General features: G+C 44.7%; 2 protein-coding genes across 10 annotated transcripts in view; one reads left to right on the top strand and one right to left on the bottom strand.

Moving 5' to 3' along the window:
- UTP3 (UTP3 small subunit processome component) overlaps positions 1 to 16,232 on the bottom strand; it is a 40,356-nt gene extending 24,124 nt beyond the window's left edge. The window contains exons 1-9 of one of the 3 annotated variants that reach the window (XM_030185661.1): positions 16,212 to 16,232; positions 10,159 to 10,246; positions 10,009 to 10,064; positions 8,837 to 8,893; positions 7,295 to 7,385; positions 5,809 to 5,883; positions 4,736 to 4,857; positions 2,862 to 3,008; positions 2,505 to 2,576 (exon numbers count right to left, since the gene is read on the bottom strand). In XM_030185661.1, the coding sequence (XP_030041521.1) occupies positions 2,505 to 2,576; positions 2,862 to 3,008; positions 4,736 to 4,857; positions 5,809 to 5,883; positions 7,295 to 7,385; positions 8,837 to 8,887 (558 nt within the window). In that variant the 5' untranslated portion in view covers positions 8,888 to 8,893; positions 10,009 to 10,064; positions 10,159 to 10,246; positions 16,212 to 16,232. Of the gene's footprint in view, positions 1 to 2,504; positions 2,577 to 2,861; positions 3,009 to 4,735; positions 4,858 to 5,801; positions 5,884 to 7,294; positions 7,386 to 8,836; positions 8,894 to 10,008; positions 10,065 to 10,158; positions 10,247 to 14,571; positions 14,659 to 16,211 lie in introns of those variants that run through there. The other 2 variants (XM_030185662.1, XM_030185660.1) reach the window with 2 other exon arrangements.
- A 149-nt stretch (positions 16,233 to 16,381) lies between these two features.
- CCDC30 (coiled-coil domain containing 30) overlaps positions 16,382 to 20,101 on the top strand; it is a 115,274-nt gene continuing 111,554 nt past the window's right edge. For all 7 annotated transcript variants that reach the window (XM_030185572.1, XM_030185568.1, XM_030185570.1 and 4 more), the window contains exon 1: positions 16,382 to 16,739. In XM_030185572.1, coding sequence (XP_030041432.1) covers positions 16,622 to 16,739 — 118 coding nt within the window. In that variant the 5' untranslated portion in view covers positions 16,382 to 16,621. The remainder of the gene's footprint in view (positions 16,740 to 20,101) is intronic.

Here is a 20,101-nt window from a genome sequence, read left to right as displayed (position 1 = left end):
CAGATAAAGTATTGCTAAAGCGCAAATTATGTTTGATAGCAAGGAAATGTATTATGCAACACTGGACTACACACAACCCGCCAAATTTCTGGCATTGGCGTAATCAGGTACATCAATTGTTGGTTTGGGAAGCAAAAGAGGCTAAAGGAAATGATAAAAGAAAAACGAGATTTCTTAAAATCTGGGGATGCTACTTGGAAAAAATGACGCAGAAAGGGCGAAGTCTGATTATTAATACCTTATGAGTGGACTTTATGCGACACTGGAAAGTATGGGGAATTTTATAGGTTACAGGGGGAACCATGAAGAATAAGAGGGCAGGGAGGGTGGGAAGGGGGAAAGGGAAATAGTAGGTATAAGGATGGAAGAATGCAACATTATACTATGGTGGGAACTAATAATGGATTTGTTGTACTAATATCGGATAATGAAGGTGGCACAATATTTGGTTATGTTAGATGTTGACAATAATGCAATGTTCTGTTGAATTCATGGATAATACAAATTAATGAAACACACAGAGAAAGAAAAAGAAACACACTATCCTTGTGTAAGATAATTATTGTTTTATTATGCTTACAAGATAATGGAGGAACAAAAAAAATACTTGTATTAGTTCTATAATGTCTATAAGATGTGGATATGTTGATTTCTTTCATAATAAAAAACAGTTGAAACATAAAACACAAGAGACACACTCAGAAGTAAATAAAAATGTATGTATTGGTAAATATCAACTATATCAGTACTGTGGCTTGTCTGTGAAAATCCCAACTGCCTTCCCCTGAACCAAAGGCTGGAATGCCAGAAGTGCTTTCCAAATGGTTGATTGACCAGAACACCTCAGTCACTGACCAGAACCCTGGCATCACTTGATCCAGACAATGAGCACTCTAAGCGATTAGACTTTCATCCATCATTAGCACCAATCAATCAGGGCTTTCAATTTAATGCCTTACAGTAGATTCTAACAGTTCATTCACCACTTCAGACTAGCTCTGGCTTCCGAAATCCCCACAAGGCACATCTCATGACTGTCACTGGTCTGACCAATATTTCAGAAGTGACTATAGAGATCACGAAAGAGTCTGGGCCCAAATCAAGCATCACTACCATGGATCTAGAACCTGCATATTGTCCCAGGAATGCAGAACCTTCACCACAAGAACCCAAATTTGGGCCTGTAGCTTGACCAACAAGAAAATCTTTCCTTTCCGAGCGCTGGAACATGCCCCAAAATATTCTATGCTCCAATTCGCTCTTCTTGAAACAGATGACCCAACCTAGAGATTGCAACATCTGGCCCATCCGAGCTGTCCTTGCCAGCGCTTCATATTTGCATTAAAAGGGGGCCTCATAGCATTAAAAACACAGCACAGGCCCCCTTTTGCCACAGCTTACTAAAAGGACCCCTTTATGCAGTAATCCATGGTCGGTTAAGTACCGAACATTGACTTTTGTATTAACTGGCTCAACAAAAACGGATATTCAGTGCCGAAGCTTGGACATGGCTGGCATTTATTTAATTCATTTATATATCCCATATTATCCCAATAGAATAGATTCAATATGGCTAACAACTTATTGTAATAACAGTATAATATCGGGGAATAATGCCAGCGGCACTCAGCAAAATGCTCACCACCACCAGCTGAATATTGACCCCAATATTCCTTAATGTTGTTCTTAAAGCATCAATAAATGAAAAAAAAATATTGAAACATATACAAGAGTGCACAATGATGATTAATCACAAGATTTCCATTAAATTCAGCTCAATCCGTTGCTTCATGTCATCAGGCAGGGCACAATTGAAATGCTACCATTCAGCAAAACATTCCTAAAACTGGGCACCTATTAGGTCCATCCATCTGTCTGTAAGCAAGCAAAGAAACCAATGTGCTATGCAAAGCAGGAGGAAGGGGGCAATCAGTGCCACGGGACGCCCACCCTGTGGCACAAGATAATGCAACTTGTTTCAGCCATTTAGAATGGAGGTGAGTGCCACGGGGAAAAGGGGGGGGGGGGGTGGTCTGCTGCAGTGCAGACGGATATAGTGTCCCATGGAGAGTCGAAGCCTCGCAGTACTGGAGGAGGCAGCCTGCTGCGATTCCAGGCATGGCAAGATGTATAGAGTGTGGGGTGGAGATGGGGAGTGCAACAGGAAGCCCAAGCTGCACTGCCCCAGAAGCGGTGGCTTGCTACAACAAAGACAGCCCAAGCCCCTGGCACTGGAGGAGGTGGCCAGCCACCCCCACCCTCTGATCTCAACAGATAAACAGCTAAACTCTTCCTGTGGAAACTGATGTGCATATCGTACCACTGATTCACAAATACATACGCACACAACATCACTACCCACACATCCCCTGCTGTGCTACTCAGACACACGTGACCAGACACGTCTTAGTTTGTGAATGGAGGAAAGGGGACATGCACTGTCAGTGTACGCTTTTCTACCTGGAAGCAAAATGTAGAAGGCGCATTTTCCTTCTGCATCCTACCTTTCCTGGAGGAATATCTCCTTCTTTCACTTTCTGTATCAAAGGCTCCAGCTGGTCTTTAAGTTCTGTCAACTATTAAAAAAGTAAAAATATAACTATGTAATAATGATACTGCCAAAATGGAACTTAGGAACAAGGGGAGTCACCCTATTTTCACCTCCCCCCCCCCCCCCCCCCCACAGCACACCATTTCTGCCTCATCTGACCACACCGTCTTCACATTTCCCTGCAAAAGACATACCATGCCTGCCTTACCCCCTTCTGTAGGGTCTATCCATCCCCTATTGGTTTGCATGGCAGTCATCCTATCCCACAGAACACGATGCCCCCCCTAAACCCTCATTGCACTGGGCCTACCTTTACTCTTAGATCTCGAATAAGCTCCAACAGTTCTGGAGATTCTTTTTGCAGTAACTTCAGTTTTTCCTTTTCAGACATTTTTTTCAAGTCTTTTACAATTTTTTGTGCCGTCTGCTTTTCTTCCTCCTGCTGCTCCGTAAAGGCCTGAAAAAGCAAGTCTGGTCTCTCACCCTGTGATTTTACTCTGTTTCAGACACATTTTACAATCGTTGTGCATACAGGATGGACAGTAATTGGCGTCATGGGGTCCTTTTACTAAGTTGTGCTAAAAAGTGGCCGGCCCTGCTGTCACGGTGTGGGTTTCCCACATGCCACGGCCACTTTCACGTGGTAGTAAAATAGCCACATTCGGGGGGGGGGGGGGGGTTGTAATGACCATGCGCTAATTTCCCTATTAGAGAATGGCCATTGCCGTAGAAGCCCTCGCCGTCACCTAAATCTGGTAGTGCGCAGTAATGTGCCCGCGCTACCTTATTAGCGCAGGCACACCTAATCTCTGCTCCCAGACACGCCTCCCGCGTTGGAGAATAAAAAATATTTTCCCGTGCAGGACTACCGCACGCTAAGCAGAATGCTACCGTGGGATGCCTCAGCGCATCTCGCAGTAGTGCTCTTCTAGTGCACGGTAGGCCTACCGTGCCTTGGTAAAAAAGGCCCCTATGTCTGCAGTGTGGGGCAGCACAGCGAGAGCTCTGTGGACTGGTGGAAACAGCTAGCAGTTTTCATCAATAGCTAACTGAAGACCAGGGTTGTCCAATAATACTCTATTCCTACCTATCGCTCAAAATTAAAAAGGCCTTTTCACTGCCCTTGAACTGAGTAGTATTCACCGATCCTGCTCCTAGGAATTGGCTCTGTTTGACAACATCTCACACATCCGGATGCTAAGAACAAATAACACTACAATGTAATATTAGTTAACGTACACCAGGGGCGTAGCCAGATTTCGGAAGGAGGGGGGTCCACAGCCCGAGGTGAGGGACACATTTTAGCCCCCCCAGCGCCCCCAACCAACCCCCCCCCCCCCCCCCCCGCCGCCGCCAACTTTTGACACCCCCCCTCCCGCCGCCAACCCGCCGTCGCCTACCTTTGCTGGCGGGGGACCCCAACCCCCACCAGCCGAGGTCCTCTTCTTCCGGCGCAAGGCTTCATTCTGTTTCTGTGAGTCTGACATCCGTCAGACTCACAGAAACAGAACGAAGACTTGCAGATCAGCCAGCAACGCGGCCGCTGGCTGATCTGCAAGGCTTCGTTGTTTCTGTGAGTCTAACATACAATGTGCAGGACGTCAGACTCACAGAAACAGAACGAAGCCTTGCGCCGGAAGAAGAGGACCTCGGCTGGTGGGGGTTGGGGTCCCCCGCTGGCAAAGGTAGCCGACGGCGGCAGCGGGAGGGTACAGGGCCAAATCTATGGAGGCCCAGGCCCCCGTGGCCCCACATATCTACGCCACCAACGTACACTGCGTGGTATCATAAACAGATGCAATTATAGGCAGTGTCACAGGTCAAGGGGTGTGAAGCAATTCTGACGAAATGAATGGAACATTATTCAGACACAATGAACTTTATTTCTCTATACATAATCCCCTTTTAAATTTTGTGCTACTAAACAAGCTGGCTGGTTGAGAGCAGTACTGAATGAGTAATTATAATTTTTTTTTAATATCAAGTTTTTCCATAAACACATGATCAGTTAATGCCACACATATTCAGTGTTCTTTAACATGTATCTTATTTCCAAGAAATATTTCATCACCCTGCAGATGACTAGTGTCGGATTCCTGCTGCATCTGTTCTCCATTATGTTGGAACACGTTGGCTTTAACAATCATCAATGAACTTTATCTTTCCTGTTTTACAGAATCTTACCTGTATGAAATCCAGGCCATAGTCTTCCTCACTGAGATTTCCGAGGAGTCGTTTCTGAATATTCTGAGCCTCTTCCTCTTCTTCCTGTGCCTCAGCATCCACTTCTTCCTGGCTCTTACTTTCTGCAAGGAACGTTAGACATGCAGGTCAACAATAAATCCTTATATTATTTTCCCTATGCTTAACATGTTGCATGTGGCTGCCCTCACATCGTGGCAACATTACTAAGCCTCAAATACTGTGTTCAATTGTGGTCGCCGCATCTCAAAAAAGATATCATAGAATTAGAAAAGGTACAGAGAAGGGCGACGAAAATGATAAAGGGGATGGGACGACTTCCCTATGAGGAAAGGCTAAAGCGGCTAGGGCTCTTTAGCTTGGAGAAAAGGCGGCTGAGGAGAGATATGATAGAGCTGAACGGGTAGATGTGAAGCATCTGTTTACGCTTTCCAAAAATACTAGGACTAGGGGGCATGCGATGAAGCTACAATGTAGTAAATTTAAAACGAATCGGAGAAAATGTTTCTTCACTCAACGTGTAATTAAACTCTGGAATTCGTTGCCAGAGAATGCGGTAAAGGCGGTTAGCTTAGCGGAGTTTAAAAAAAAGGTTTGGACGGCTTCCTAAAGGAAAAGTCCATAGACCATTATTAAATGGAGTTGGGGAAAATCCACTATTCCTGGGATAAGCAGTATAGAATGTTTCGTACTTTTTCGGGATCTTGCCAGGTATTTGTGACCTGGATTGGCCACTGTTGGAAACAGGATGCTGGGTTTGTTGGACCTTTGGTGTTTCCCAGTATAGCAATACTTATGACCATTGGTCTGACCCAATATGGCTATTCTTATGTTCTTAATTTTGGAAAACAAACCAGATTTCCCCCCCCTCCCCCTTACTAATCCTCATACCCAAAGACCTTCCCCTCACTCTTCCCTACTTCAATTTAAGCCAAATTAGTTCCTGTTGTTTCCCCTGTGGAAATGAACGGCCATCTGCCGACCCTGACAACACAAAACATTACATGTGGAAGGTTGCTTGACAGAGTAACCCCTAGGGAAGCAGAACTACCTACTTTTTTTGCCAAAGTCGTAGTCTGTGTCGTAATAGAGTCGCTTCTTTTGACCCCAGGCCAGCTCACTGGGGAGACCTGCAAAAAGATAAGAAGGCATAATAAAGAAATGGTTCTGCCAATGAGGACAAATTTGCTGCCTGATTCCATCATATGAATGTAAAGTCAATCAGTCTTATTTACACCAGTGGCATAGCCAAGGGTGGGCCCAGGCCCACCTACTTTGGGCTCAGGCCCACCCAGTAGCAGCACATCTATGAAGTGTGTGGCAGGGATTCCCAAGCCCCACCAGCCGAAAATTCCTGTCCTTCCTGCATACCAGCCTTCCCTCTGATGTATTCCCGCCTCTGCGGAAACAGGAAGTTGCATCAGAGGGAAGGCTGTGGAGCCAACATGAGCAGTGTGTATTATTTGCTGCTTGCTGCCAGTGAAAATCTGCTATTTAAAAGGTATGAGGGGAGACCATATGGCATACAGGCGAGAGAGGGAGAGACCAAATCACTTGTGGGACAGGGTGGAGTTCTTCTGCCCACCCATCTTGGGCCCAGGCCCACCCAAAATTGGGTGTCTGGCTACGCCCCTGATTTACACACACAACTGAAACCCATGTTTCACTGGTCTGTTCTTCCCTTAAAGAACTCTTCAAACCCTGCAAAAAATGAGAATTTAGCTGGGACCTGTTCCAACCCAGCTCCCGCTTCACATCAAGGAAAAGGTTGTGGGTGGAAAGGAACAATGGTTTATGGTTTCATGGCACAGTGGCAGTGAGGCTGTAAAGAACCAGCTGTTAAAAATATTTAATAATCGTTATAGATGATATAGTTATGGACAAGTGCCATTTTTTTCCAACAGTACTGAGGTCACACTTCTAAAATCAAACTGTGCTCAAGAAATCCAGAACAGCAGATACAAAGAGGTTCAATAAAACTAAGTGGGGGAAACTTCTAGAAAGTACCTTGCACAAATGGGCCCAAAGCCAGAAGGTGCAATTAAAATCATGTAAATGTAACGTTAATTTTTAAATAAATCAAGATTTAAAAAATATATATAATGTCAAACAAAACCCAGTACTTATGTTTGCGCAGCGCTGCGTATGCCTTGTAGCGCTATAGAAATGCTAAATAGTAGTAGTAGTAGTCTCTTGTAACCAGAGGTATTGTGATGTCATAATGCCTCAGGCCACCAATAAGAGCCAACCTCATCAGTGATGTCACAATGGCTTGATTGTCCTATACTTGGCTCACTTTTATTACATAGCTCTTTGAGCAGGGACTGTCTTTCTTCTATGTTTGTGCAGCGCTGCGTACGCTTTGTAGCGCTATAGAAATGCTAAATAGTAGTAGTAGTCATAGTCAGATCCTATGGGCCAGAAATACAATTATTCAGTTGTAATTTATCTTTCAAATCATGTCACAAAGAAACCTAATTCTTTTTTTCCCTCCACCCTACCCCACCCTTCCAAAAAAACAAAACAAAACAAAAAACCAACCATCATCTGCATGTTCTTCCAGATCACTCTCCATGGAACTCTGCTCCTCCTCCTCCTCATCATCAGGCACATCCAGGGCCAACACTTCATCCTGGCTTAAACATAAGGTATTCAGCTTTAGTGAAACACCTAGGTTTTTGCAGACCCAGTGGAAGGTCCTAAAACATGTCTGTTCCACTATGCCAAACTGACTTCCAGGGGACTGCACAGCTCACTTATAGGCTTATCTGACACTCAGTGGCTCTCCGTCTCCATCTGCTGGTAGGAGTGCATAACCCATCTGTGCCGGTCTAGAAGAACTCTAAGGAAGTAGGAGATTTTATTGTGCCGAGCACCAGCACCTGTATGTAATATGTAAAGCGATTTGGTTGTACCACGGAAAGATGGAATAGCCCTCGTTTGTTGCAAACTCAATGACATCTATATACCTTCAATTAAGGAATGGAGTGGAGGAGTGGCCTAGTGGTTAGGGTGGTGGACTTTGGTCCTGGGGAACTGAGGAACAGAGTTCGATTCTCACTTCAGGCACAGGCAGCTCCTTGTGACTCTGGGCAAGTCACTTCACCCTCCATTGCCCCATGTAAGCCGCATTGAGCCTGCCATAAGTGGGAAAGCGCGGGGTACAAATGTAACAAAAATAAAATAGATACTATTGGAGATTCTACATGGAATGTTGCTACTATTGGAGATTCTACATGGAATGTTGCTATTCCACTAGCAACATTCCATGTAGAAGGCTGCGCAGGCTTCTGTTTCTGTGAGTCTAACATCCTGCACATACGTGCAGGATGTCAGACTCACAGAAGCAGAAGCCTGCGCGGCCACATTGGTGATCTGCAAGGGCCAACTTCTACATGGAATGTTGCTAGTGCAATAGCAACATTCCATGTAGAATCTCAAATAGTAGCAACAGTGGAGGAGTGGCCTAGTGGTTAGGGTGGTGGACTTTTGTGCTGAGGAACTGAGTTCAATTCCCACTTCAGGCACAGGCAGCTCCTTGTGACTCTGGGCAAGTCACTTAACCCTCCATTGCCCCATGTAAGCTGCATTGAGCCTGCCATGAGTGGGAAAGCGAGGGGTACAAATGTAACAAAAAAAAAAACTGAGCAGTGGAGCCGGTCCAACAGCTCACTGGTAGTGCTGTATGCACTTAGGGCCTCTGATATTGTGGAAACAATGGTCATAGCCTCTGGAAAAGAGTTCCTGCCACTGTACAATAGCGATGCCTAGTAACTAGATTCGGAGAGCACATGCACTAGGATCCAGTAGAAAGACCATCACTACAATGTCTGAGCTAGATGGAAGAAGCTCACAGATAGGGGTGTATGATAGTTCATGACCCTGTCACTTTAACAAAGGCCAGTTCAGACAGAGTCCGAAGTTCACAGAAAGAAGAAACTGACAGGCCTAAAAAATAGGTTTTAATCCTTCATTCCCAAATAAATGGCTGAGTCAGAAAGAGCTTTTCATCCTCAAGGAAGGTGCCTATACTCGGCATGATAATTTCACATGTATCAGCAGCTATATGTGAGTCTCACTTACTTCACTTTCCAGGTTCTCTTCTTCACTCTCAAACTCCACACCTCTTGCCATCAAGTCCTGCATAAAAGACACAGAAAGCAGAATCAGCCAGGAATCAGTTACTATGTTCAATGGACCAATTCAACAACAGCAAATAAGCAGTTCAGGAAATTGAATCTTTGGGTTTCTTGGCCATTCCAGCTTCTTTTAATGTACTTTGGGGCAGTTTTGTGCAGCAGAAGGTGTGATTATATAGAAAGTTATATGGAACAGGTGCCTCTAATCAAGAAAGAATAAAATTCCTCTTCTGAGCCTCCTTAGTGCAATAGTCTAAGCAGAAAAATGACACCCTCAATCACATTAAGATTTACAGCTCTCTATTCCCTGTACTTGGAGTTAAAATATGGACCACTCTACCTATTGCCATCAGAACAGAAAACAGCTACCTCAGCTTCAGGAAGAAACTAAAAACCTCTCTCTTTCCAAAGACTGCTTCATAATAATCCATTATGACTTCTACCTCCTAGTACCATCCACTATCCTTTCTTATAATATTGTTGATCTGATACATTACATCAATGATATCTAATGCAGGGGCGTAGGCAGACACCCAAGTTTGGGTGGGCCTGGACCCAAGGTAGGTGGGCAGAACTCCACCTTGTCCTACAAGTGAATTTGGTTTCTCCCTCTCTCGCCTGCATGCCATATGGCCTTTCAAACATCCCCTCTCCCCCGTATACCTTTTAAATAGCAGATTTCACCGGCAGCAAACAGTTGTTGGGAGTTTTTGGCTGGTGGGGCTTGGGGTCCCTGCCAGCCACATTATAGGTGTGCTGCTACTTGGTGGGCCTGAATCTAAAGTGGGTGGGCCTGGGCTCACCCCAGCCCACCTTTGGCTACGCCACTGATCTAATGTTTCTCATACCTCACACTAACACTATCTGCTTTTGTCTCACCTAGACTGTAAACCGCACTGAACCCTAGAAAGGGGATATTTGCGGTATAGAAGAATTGATTTGAATTGAATAACATGATCTGGTAACACCAGATGACAAGTTAAAACCTACAACAGCTTCCTACCAATGGACTGAAATAATTCACATGGCTAAAAAATGGGAAACAGTCCAGACACCCTTAAAGGCAGAAGCATTTCATGTAGCCTGAATGTTGAATTACTGCTTATCTAGACTTACCTTAACTTCTCTTCATGGAAATCATCAACCGCATCATTGAAGTATTTAGAAGACGTCTGCAAGAAACAAAAAACAAAACAGAACACATATCAAATCAACATTTGCCAAAAAAAAAAAAAAATATTCAAGCAAAAATTCTTAACAACATACCTCTTTTGAGGAAGGCATTGCCTCCCGAGTACTGGGATCGTCATCCACATCTTTTTCTACACAAGTCCGGCCTTTCTGCCTCTGAGTTCTGAGCAGAATCACAAAAATCCATTTCTTTCAGTGTTTCACGTGGGTGTTAGTGCTTTACTGTCTCATATTTATTACTAGTAGCACAGTAACATAGTAGATGACAGCAGAAAAAGACCTGCATGGTCCATCCAGTCTGCCCAACAAGATAAACTCATGTATATACCTTACCTTGATTTGTACCTTGCCTTTTTCAGGGCACAGACCGTACAAGTCTGCCCAGCAGTATTTCCCGCCTCCCAACCACCAGTCCCGCCTCCCATCACCGGCTCTAGCATGGACCGTATAAGTCTGCCCTCCACTATCCTCGCCTCCCAACCACCAACCTCTCTTCCCCCACCTGCTCTGCCACCCAATTTCGGCTAAGCTTCTGAGGATCCATTCCTGCTGCACAGGATTCCTTTATGCACATCCCACGCATGTTTGAATTCCGTTACCGTTTTCATCTCCACCACCTCCCGCGGGAGGGCATTCCAAGCATCCACCACCCACTCCGTGAAAAAATACTTCCTGACATCTTTTTTGAGTCTGCCCCCCTTCATCTCATTTCATGTCCTCTCGTTCTACCGCCTTCCCATCTCCGGAAAAGATTTTTTTGCGGATTAATACCTTTTAATTTTCTAGCAAAGAGTGCCAAAGGAATTTTGTGAGAGAATACTGCACTGCTGGTCTAGAATTCTGGCAAAAAGTCAGGGCTTATGGATACAAAGAGGCTCTGTGGAGTTTCCACTCTTACACCCTACTCTTGCTCTCTTAAACAGCCAGTGGTCACTTCCTGTGATCTGGGCCAATCAGTCTCAAAAGATAAAGAAATCTAACGTAGAAAGCAAGCGCTTGGAGAATCAATCAATGCGTTGTCTTTCTGTGACAAATACTAATGCAACTGATACATTTAAAGAAGTTACGGAGGGGGGCTGGTGGCTACAATATCTACAAGTTTTAACTATCACTTTATGATGACTGCAGATAAAACAACTCAGCATCGGTAGTGTCCTTTTGTTTTCTGACCTGGAAAAAGGCAGGATATTACCGATAATTAAAATTATATTTAAGAAACGCCTCTACCTGAAGGGTTCAAAGGATTATCTCTTTTAGGTTTCGTATTATAAAAGATACCAAATCACAAACCTAATTCTCATAGATCAAATCAGGCAAAGGAATAACAGCATTAGGGGCCTTTTATTTATTAAACTGCGCTTAGTGATTCCCGTATGCCAAATGCACCACAGCCCAGAAAACGGGCTGCGCTGCACTCGCCTTGCGGGAATTGCTAGCGGGTTAGTAAAGAGGCCCTAAGTAAAACAAAAGTAAAAATGTAAAGAATTCCTGAAAGCAAGTCAAAAAAATATATTAAGTTAATGCAATAAAAAGGTATCAAACTTATATTGTTATTTTTCTTGATGTAACCTTTATCTCTATGCATTTAACTGGATGGACTAACACTACTTTACCAAGTACAGTAAGACAATATGCCAAGAGCAAGGAATGTGAAAAACTCTCTTTCAGCAGCCAATCAAAATATTACATTTAAAATACTCGAACATGGTCCTTTGAGGAAGGCCCCTGGCCTGATCAACTCCACAGTGAAATGTTATAAACTATTAAACTCAGAAATAGAGCCTGTCCCTGACTCGCTATTTAATACCATCATATCTCAGGGTGCTCGTCCCAATCATTTTAATATGGTGCAAATTACTAGTATTACCAAAGCCTAGCGGGCACCCGGATGGACCAGAATCATACAGTCCCATTTCATTGTTAAACTAAGAGGCTAGGCTCCCGATGAATATCTTGGCCAATAGATTGGCTCAGGTTCTTTCAGACCTGGCTGCGGAGTCACAGATGGGTTTTACTTGTGGTTGAACGGTTTCTAAAAACATGAGAGGAATATTAGTGGCTTTGGAAATGGTATATTCCATGGGAACCCCCCCCCCGCCCTTATCAGTTTTGATGCCAGAAAGGCCCTTTGATAGAGTAGACTGGGGGTTCCTCAATGGTGGTTTTGAAGGGTATCTGAATTCCAGTGCTTTTTAAATGTGTATATTTTTGATACTGTTTCATGGTAGTTCTAGTATTAGGTTTTAATTTATTGTTTTCAAGTTATTTATGTTTATTCTTGGTTATTTTACTATTGTTATGCTGTTACCAAAACTGTAAGTTTTAGGTTAAACCGTACCTGCTGTACACCGCCTTGGTTAATCTCTTCATAAAGGTGGTTAATAAATCCCAATAAATAAATATGGTATTGATGGTTTATTTTTCCAGGCGGTGGAGGCCTTGTACACTAATCCGATCCTTTCCACATCGGTAGGGGAACGTGACAGGGTTGCCCCCTGTCCCTTTACTTTTTGTCTTGTCCCTTGATCCTCTAATCCGAGAGATCCAAGGTAATCCAGGGATTCAGTGAGTGCACATAGGCAACTACGTTTTAAAATCTGCTACCTTTGCAGATGCCTTGTTAGTCCTTATTACTGAGCCCAGGTCATCTCTTTCTATTCTAATAGGAAATATGTGTTCCTCATTCCATGAGTCGCATATACAGGTTACATGCACCGATTCCAATTTGGCTCAGTGTGTGTATGCGATTTGTTGTCCTTGTGATTTGTGGTATATAGGACAAACCATTCGCAAAACTAATTTTGAATTGCTCAGCATTTAAGCAATTTAAGATTTCAGTGCTTGGAAGCACCCCTGGTTTCATACTAGATTGATAATCAATAGAAATAAAACAAAATAAAACATGAAAAAAATACTAGATTGAAAAAGGTCATACAGTTGAACAATTGAGATTTGTGGTTTTATGTCAGCTGAGAGGAATTAGAGGAGGTAATATTCCCCTACAACTTTCTAGACAGGAACAGCACTTTATCTTTTCATGGAATATGGTAGTACCTCAAGGGCTGAATAAAGAAGTTGATTGGTTGAGTATATGAGAGGAGAGTTTTGGGATAGATCTTTAATCAGCTGAATTTTGGGCAAGTCCTATGTGCGTGTGCGGGCGTTTTTGGCAGGCCCGCCATGCGGCGTTAGGACTTGAAGAGAGTTTTCCTCCTGCCTGTTAGCCATCATGGAACGATTAAGGTACGTTTTTTTTAATGTATGTTTCAGAATATGGGGCATTTTAATATAGAGCGTGGGGTTTGTTATAGTGGTTTTATTGTGTTTTAGAGGTCCGACCACTGATAATGCAAGAAGGAGCAAAACACAGTCTGTGTTGGGTTCGGAGAATATGTAAAACAGGCTTCATAATTTGAACTGTCAACTATTAAAGTGGATATCACTCTTTATGGTGGATCACCTATACACCCTGGAAGTGTTATTACATTGAGGTACATCCATTGGATATTTTGGATTGACAACACGTTATGCAGTGGCTGGGGTATTCTAAAGCTACAATGCTTATGAACAACATCTGAAGTTTGAATACTAGATATAGCACTCACCGAATCGCATCGCTCACCCGTAAGTAAGGAGTATCAGCAGCTGCTGGAACTCGGAGGGAGGCGGGGAGGACCCTGGAACTTGGAGGAAGGGAAGGGGGACCCTGGAACTCAGACAAAGGGAGGGGGGACACGGCCCTGCAACTCGGAGGGAGGGAGGGTGATAACACATTTAGCCTAACAATCCAGCAGGTGGGGGAAGAGAGGTTGGTGGTTGGGAGGCGAGGATAGTGGAGAGCAGACTTATACGGTCTGTGCCAAAGCCGGTGATGGGAGGTGGGACTGGTGGTTGGGAGGCGGGAAGTACTGCTGCGCAGACTTGTACTGTCTGTGCCCTGAATAAGGCAGGTACAAATCAAGGTACAAATCCAGGTAAGGTTTACACATATGTTGTCTTGTTGGGCAGACTGGATGGACCGTGCAGGTCTTTTTCTGCCGTCATGTACTATGTTACTATGTATTAATTGCACAAAGGCAAAACCTTGCTAGCGCCCGTTTCATTGGTTTCAGAAACGGCCCTTTTATCCTAGTGTAATTATAAACTTCAAGAAGTAGGAACTGCTGGTGCGCTGTCACTTTTACAAAGATGTACTGCCATAAAAATTCGGCCTTCGAAAACGCAGCATCTATTTTATCTGGCAGAGGCATAAACATTCTCCTGGGGCAGGATCAGCTCTTAAACATGCGTCCTATAAAATATTCTGACCATAATGTCACTGGCAAAAGACACGTGCACTCCTGTCTCAGTTGTCTCTGCACAATCACTGTGCTCCAACGTGAGCAGTATGTGCTACAAGAACAAAGAACGCTACAATCTGGAACTAGAACTCTAAGGGGAACCGACTGACTAATCTCTACCCAGCACTAGGCTCGCGGACGCTCTTACCTCCTGGGCTTCCCCATACTGCGTTCCAAACGCTTCCGCTTCCGGTCAGCGCTTTAAACTCACTCGCTGCACCTAAGTTCCGCCGCGAAACCGCACTCCACCACTCTAGTTCCGCCAGCTTTATTTATATGTCTATTAGTTTACATGTTGAACAATTTCATTCTGATATTTTCCATTTGTCTGAAGCACTTTTAAGTTAGTGAGATCATATTTGGTCCGCATGTTATTGAATGTGCTCTAGACAAATATTCCTCCAAACTATATGATACGTTCGTTGCTGTAGGCTTAAAAATAGTTTTAAACAAATTGGAAAGATAACTCCTTTCTTAATTCTCACTTTGGTGGCATTCTGTCTTCCAGATCCACAAATTTGAGCTATCTTTAGCCCTCAAAGCTGGAAATTCTTTATATGTAGATAAAGTGGCTGCCTTTAACAACCTATCTTTCTTTAAACAAGAGTTCTACATAATACTCAATAGAAATCAAACAAAATAAAACATGGAAAAGAAAATAAGATGATACCTTTTTTATTGGACATAACTTAATACATTTCTTGATTAGCTTTCGAAGGTCGCCCTTCTTCCTCAGATCGGAAATAAGCAAATGTGCTAGCTGACAGTGTATATAAGTGAAAACATTCAAGCATTACTATGACAGTAGTAAAATAGATACTATTGGAGATTCTACATGGAATGTTGCTACTATTGGAGATTCTACATGGAATGTTGCTATTCCACTAGCAACATTCCATGTAGAAGGCTGCGCAGGCTTCTGTTTCTGTGAGTCTGACGTCCTGCACGTCAGACTCACAGAAGCAGAAGCCTGCGCGGCCACATTGCTGATCTACAAGGGCCGACTTCTACATGGAATGTTGCTAGTGGAATAGCAACATTCCATGTAGAATCTATAGAAATCAAACAAAATAAAACATGGAAAAGAAAATAAGATGATACCTTTTTTATTGGACATAACTTAATACATTTCTTGATTAGCTTTCGAAGGTTGCCCTTCTTCCTCAGATCGGAAATAAGCAAATGTGCTAGCTGACAGTGTATATAAGTGAAAACATTCAAGCATTACTATGACAGTCTGACAGGGTGGGAGGATGGGGGTGGGTAGGAGGTATGCATGGGGACATCAAAGCATATCATTGATATTCTAACAGGGTGTGGATAGGTGAGGGATGGGGTGATCAACAGAGAAATAACAGCTTTATGGTTTATAATGGGCTAGGAACCCCAGATCCTTGTTAAGTCCTTTCTGTTGGGTTTTATTTTGTTTGATTTCTATTGATAACCTTAAGTAGAGGAGTATGGTAGCCATGTTAGTCCACTCTTAAGGTTATCAATAGAAATCAAACAAAATAAAACATGGAAAAGAAAATAAGATGATACCTTTTTTATTGGACATAACTTAATACATTTCTATTGATAACCTTAAGAGTGGACTAACACGGCCACCACACTCCACTACATTAATACTCGAGTGTAAATTGCAGGTTTTGCTTTGAATGCATTCACAAATTGCTTCCCCCCTACCCTCCTCCTGCCTGCCTCTGTTACCCGTCCACTGTTATTCTTTGCTCTGTGATTTCCCTACCCCTGTTATTAAAATTTAATAAAAAAAAAAGAACTACCTACATGTTTACTCGTGCCCTGCACATGTTAATGAAAACTAAACAAAACAGATCCAATGACATTTATAGCGGATCTTCTTCACCTTCCCAGATGGCAAATGGTACGTGCGGCTGACGTCAGGGCTCCTCCCCCCGCTCTGCCGCCGGAATGGTACGTACCACCGTTGCCATGACTCCCGCGCGCTCTCTGCAGGCCGGAGCCCCGCGCTGGACCACCTGGGTGGTCTGGTTTTCCATTGTGCCGGAGGGCGCTTCCGGGTCCGGTTGCTGGGGGCCGAGTTGAGAGCAACTGCTGCCCTTAATGGTCGGGAGGGGACTGAGCTGCCGGGCGCTCTCCCCCTCCCCCTCCCCCGGTAGTTCTCGGGCGAGGGGCGAACACACCTGATGCGCTCTTCTTAGCGGTCCTTCCGCCTGATGTCTTCCAACAGAAGATCGGGAGGAGGAGGAGGAGGAGGAGGAGGAGGTGGGAACGGACCGGTGCTGGAGGGAGGCGATTTGGGCAATGGAAGCAATCGCAGAGCCCGCCACATAGGTATACAAGTCCCTTGGTTTGCCCTCATGCCCCACTCAGCCATAGGAGCCCACTCTGGGGGTGTTTGAGCCAGGGGCGTAGGTAGGTGGGGCCACGGGGGCATGGACCCCCACAGATTTAGCCCTGGTCCCCTCTACTTTCCACCAGGGACGTCGCTTCTATGGGGCCACGGACCCCCACAGATTTAGCCCTGGTCCCCTCTACTTTCCACCAGGGACGTCGCTTCTATGGGGCCACGGGGGGCATGGACCCCCACAGATTTAGCCCTGGTCCCCTCTACTTTCCACCAGGGACGTCGCTTCTATGGGGCCACGGACCCCCACAGATTTAGCCCTGGTCCCCTCTACTTTCCACCAGGGACGTCGCTTCTATGGGGCCACGGACCCCCACAGATTTAGCCCTGGTCCCCTCTACTTTCCACCAGGGACGTCGCTTCTATGGGGCCACGGACCCCCACAGATTTAGCCCTGGCCCCCTCTACTTTCCACCAGGGACGTCTTTTCTATGGGGCCACGGGGGCCAGGGCAACCCGTAGATTTGACCGTCGACCCCCCCCCGCCCGCTCGCCCACCGTCGCCTACCTGGGCTGGTGGGGACCCCATCCTTCCTTTCAGGTTTCTGAGTCCGACGTCCTGCACGTTGTACACGTTGCACGTTGTGCAGGACGACGTCAGACTCAGAAACCTGAAAGGAAGGAAAAAGACTTCAGCTGGCAGGGGATGGGGTCCCCGCCAGCCCAGGTAGGCGATGGCGAGCGGGCAGGGGGGTCGAGAGGGTTGGCGGCGGCGGCAGGGGGGATGTCGGCGATGATGATGATGATGGTGGCGGGAGGGGTGGGCGATGATTATGGCAGTGGTGGTGGTGGTGGTGGCGCCGGGGGGGGGGCTAAAATGTGCCCCCCACCTCGGCTCTGGCCCCCCCTACCGCTGAAGGTCAGATACGCCCCTGCTTTCAGCCCACCCACCCCCGCCGCTGACTCCTCCCCGCCACCGCCAGGTACCCTTGCTGGCGGGGGTCCCCTACCCCCAGGCCAGCCAAAGGCCTCTTCAGCCCCGGTCTCTGGCGCATTCGCTGATCTGTTTCTGTGAATCTTGACTGAGTCACCACTCACAGAAACAGTGAACGCACTGAAGGTACGTTATGGCAGCGGCGCCGGTGGGGGAGGGTCATCGTCAGAGGTGGGGGGGGTCGAAAGCGGCGGCAGGGGGGGTTATAATGTGCCCCCTCACCTCGGGCTCGCCCCAGCACCCCCAATATTGAGAAAATTCCTTGTATGTGTCCAAGGAAGGGTTATTTCCACAGGGCATAGCTCCCCCAATAATTTTGAAAAGTTGGCTCCTATTCCCTTAGCAATCAACTGCACAAAGGTTGCCGTCTCGGAAGAAAAAACAGCCACACATATTTATTGATTGGGATTTATTAACCACCTTTATAAACGATTCACCTGAGGCGATGTACAGCAGATACAGTTTAACATAAAACTTACAATTTTGTTAACAGCATAACAATAGTACAAATGACCAAATATAAACATAAGCACACTAAATGAGGTAAACTTGAGAACAGCAACCTAATAATGGAACTACCATGAAACGGGATCAAAAATATACACAATTAACTGCACTGAAATTCACATAACAGATATATAATATGATGCCGGCATAATACTAATGAAACATCTAATAAGCATGTATTAGAACATTAAATAAGTCCATTTTTGACTTTCACAAACCTTACATACAGTGGTGAGCTGGGAAATTTTTAACAATAGCCAGCCTGCAATTTGACGGGGCCCCCACTGGTGGACTAAGGGAGCAACACATTCCTCTCTCATCCCTCCCCCCCAAGCAGGCATGCTAGGCATACCTTTGCTGGCAGGAGTGCCGAGTTCCACCAGCCAAATGGACTACCTCCCTGCTGCTTGTTTCTGGCTCTGAGCAGCATGCCAGGAATTCTCATGCATTCTTCTCAGAGCCAGAAACAAGCAGCGGGGAGGTAGGCTGGTGGCACTCGGTATCCCTGCCAGTAAAGGAGTTCAGAGACACCAAGGGGGGCCCATCTCAAAGCTGGAGATTTACCACCCCTATTCTGGAGAAATGAGTGAGGTTTTTCTTGTGGGCTCCAGCCATCTCTAAAACCAGTTCTGGCAGAGTCCAAGAAAGCACAAAGGCAGACGGTCTGCAAACTCCAAGATGGAAAATGAACAGAGCAGATCGTTAACAAGCAAAAAAGTTTATTAATAGGAACCAAATTGCACAATATGTATATGTGTTGTGTGTATACATATTGTGCAATTTGGTTCCTATTAATAAACGTTTTTGCTTGTTAACGATCTGCTCTGTTCATTTTCCTGTTCTGGCAGATGCATATTTAAAAACTGACATATACATAATACACCAAAAACTTAATTATTATTTTCTCATTTCCATCTTCCAAACTTCCAAACAGCAGATGTACAGATCAGCAGGACCCAAAGCGGTTCAAAACAAGTAAAGTTAGAAGCAAAGTTTATACCTAATTATTCAGCCATCCTTAGGATTCAGCTTTGGGTTTAAAAAGCAAAATCATGTGCATGTGAGGACTGAATAAACAAATTAAAACAAATGCCCTTAATATGTAATAATACTGGATTGGTAGCAAGCAATAATGAAACAGTGATGGAATATTCATTCATATAACAAGCAGTAACGAGCACTGATTTTTCTAATCATTTATCTACAACTGCATGCACATTTAATTCTTTCCTCCCATCCATTCGTTAAGATGGAGTTGTGCACTGCAACAATGCCGAACAGATAAACATTTTAGTTTGTATAAAATCTCGTCGTAGGGTTCTGAGTGTCATTCTGGAAATTAGCGATTTCCTAAATCAGAAATTTCTAAGACAGCAGCACATGCATGTTTCTCAGGAGTCAGGAGGACCCTAAAATGGCCAAAGGTTGATGCCTGAGGTAGCATGAAAGGTGTTAAATGACAGCATTTTCACTAAAGAGAAATTCATGTATTAGCCATCTGAAGCTGGATTGCCAAAGCACTGCAGTGACACCATTTTATTTAGACCTCTGTTCTCAATTATGGGCCCTGATTAAAAAAAAATAATAATAATATATATATCTATATTCATTATGTGCCTTTCAGGAAGCAGTACACATCACAGCATTTACTTCAGCACATACAATCAAAAAGGACACATAAACTCTTGTCTTTGATCCAGTTATCTGACCAGTCCAGCAGAACCACGAATTCCGTAAACATCTGTCGCTCTGTGTAAGCCCTGATGCATTGCATTTTGGTGCAGCTGCCACGTGGCCCACATTCCCAGTTGTGAAAGAAAAAAAAATCGCACAGACGTTTCACACTAT

This window comes from Microcaecilia unicolor, chromosome 13 (assembly GCF_901765095.1).
Source record: "Microcaecilia unicolor chromosome 13, aMicUni1.1, whole genome shotgun sequence".
NCBI classification, from domain to species: Eukaryota; Metazoa; Chordata; class Amphibia; order Gymnophiona; family Siphonopidae; genus Microcaecilia; species Microcaecilia unicolor.
This window is presented reverse-complemented; position numbering and strand designations above follow the sequence as displayed.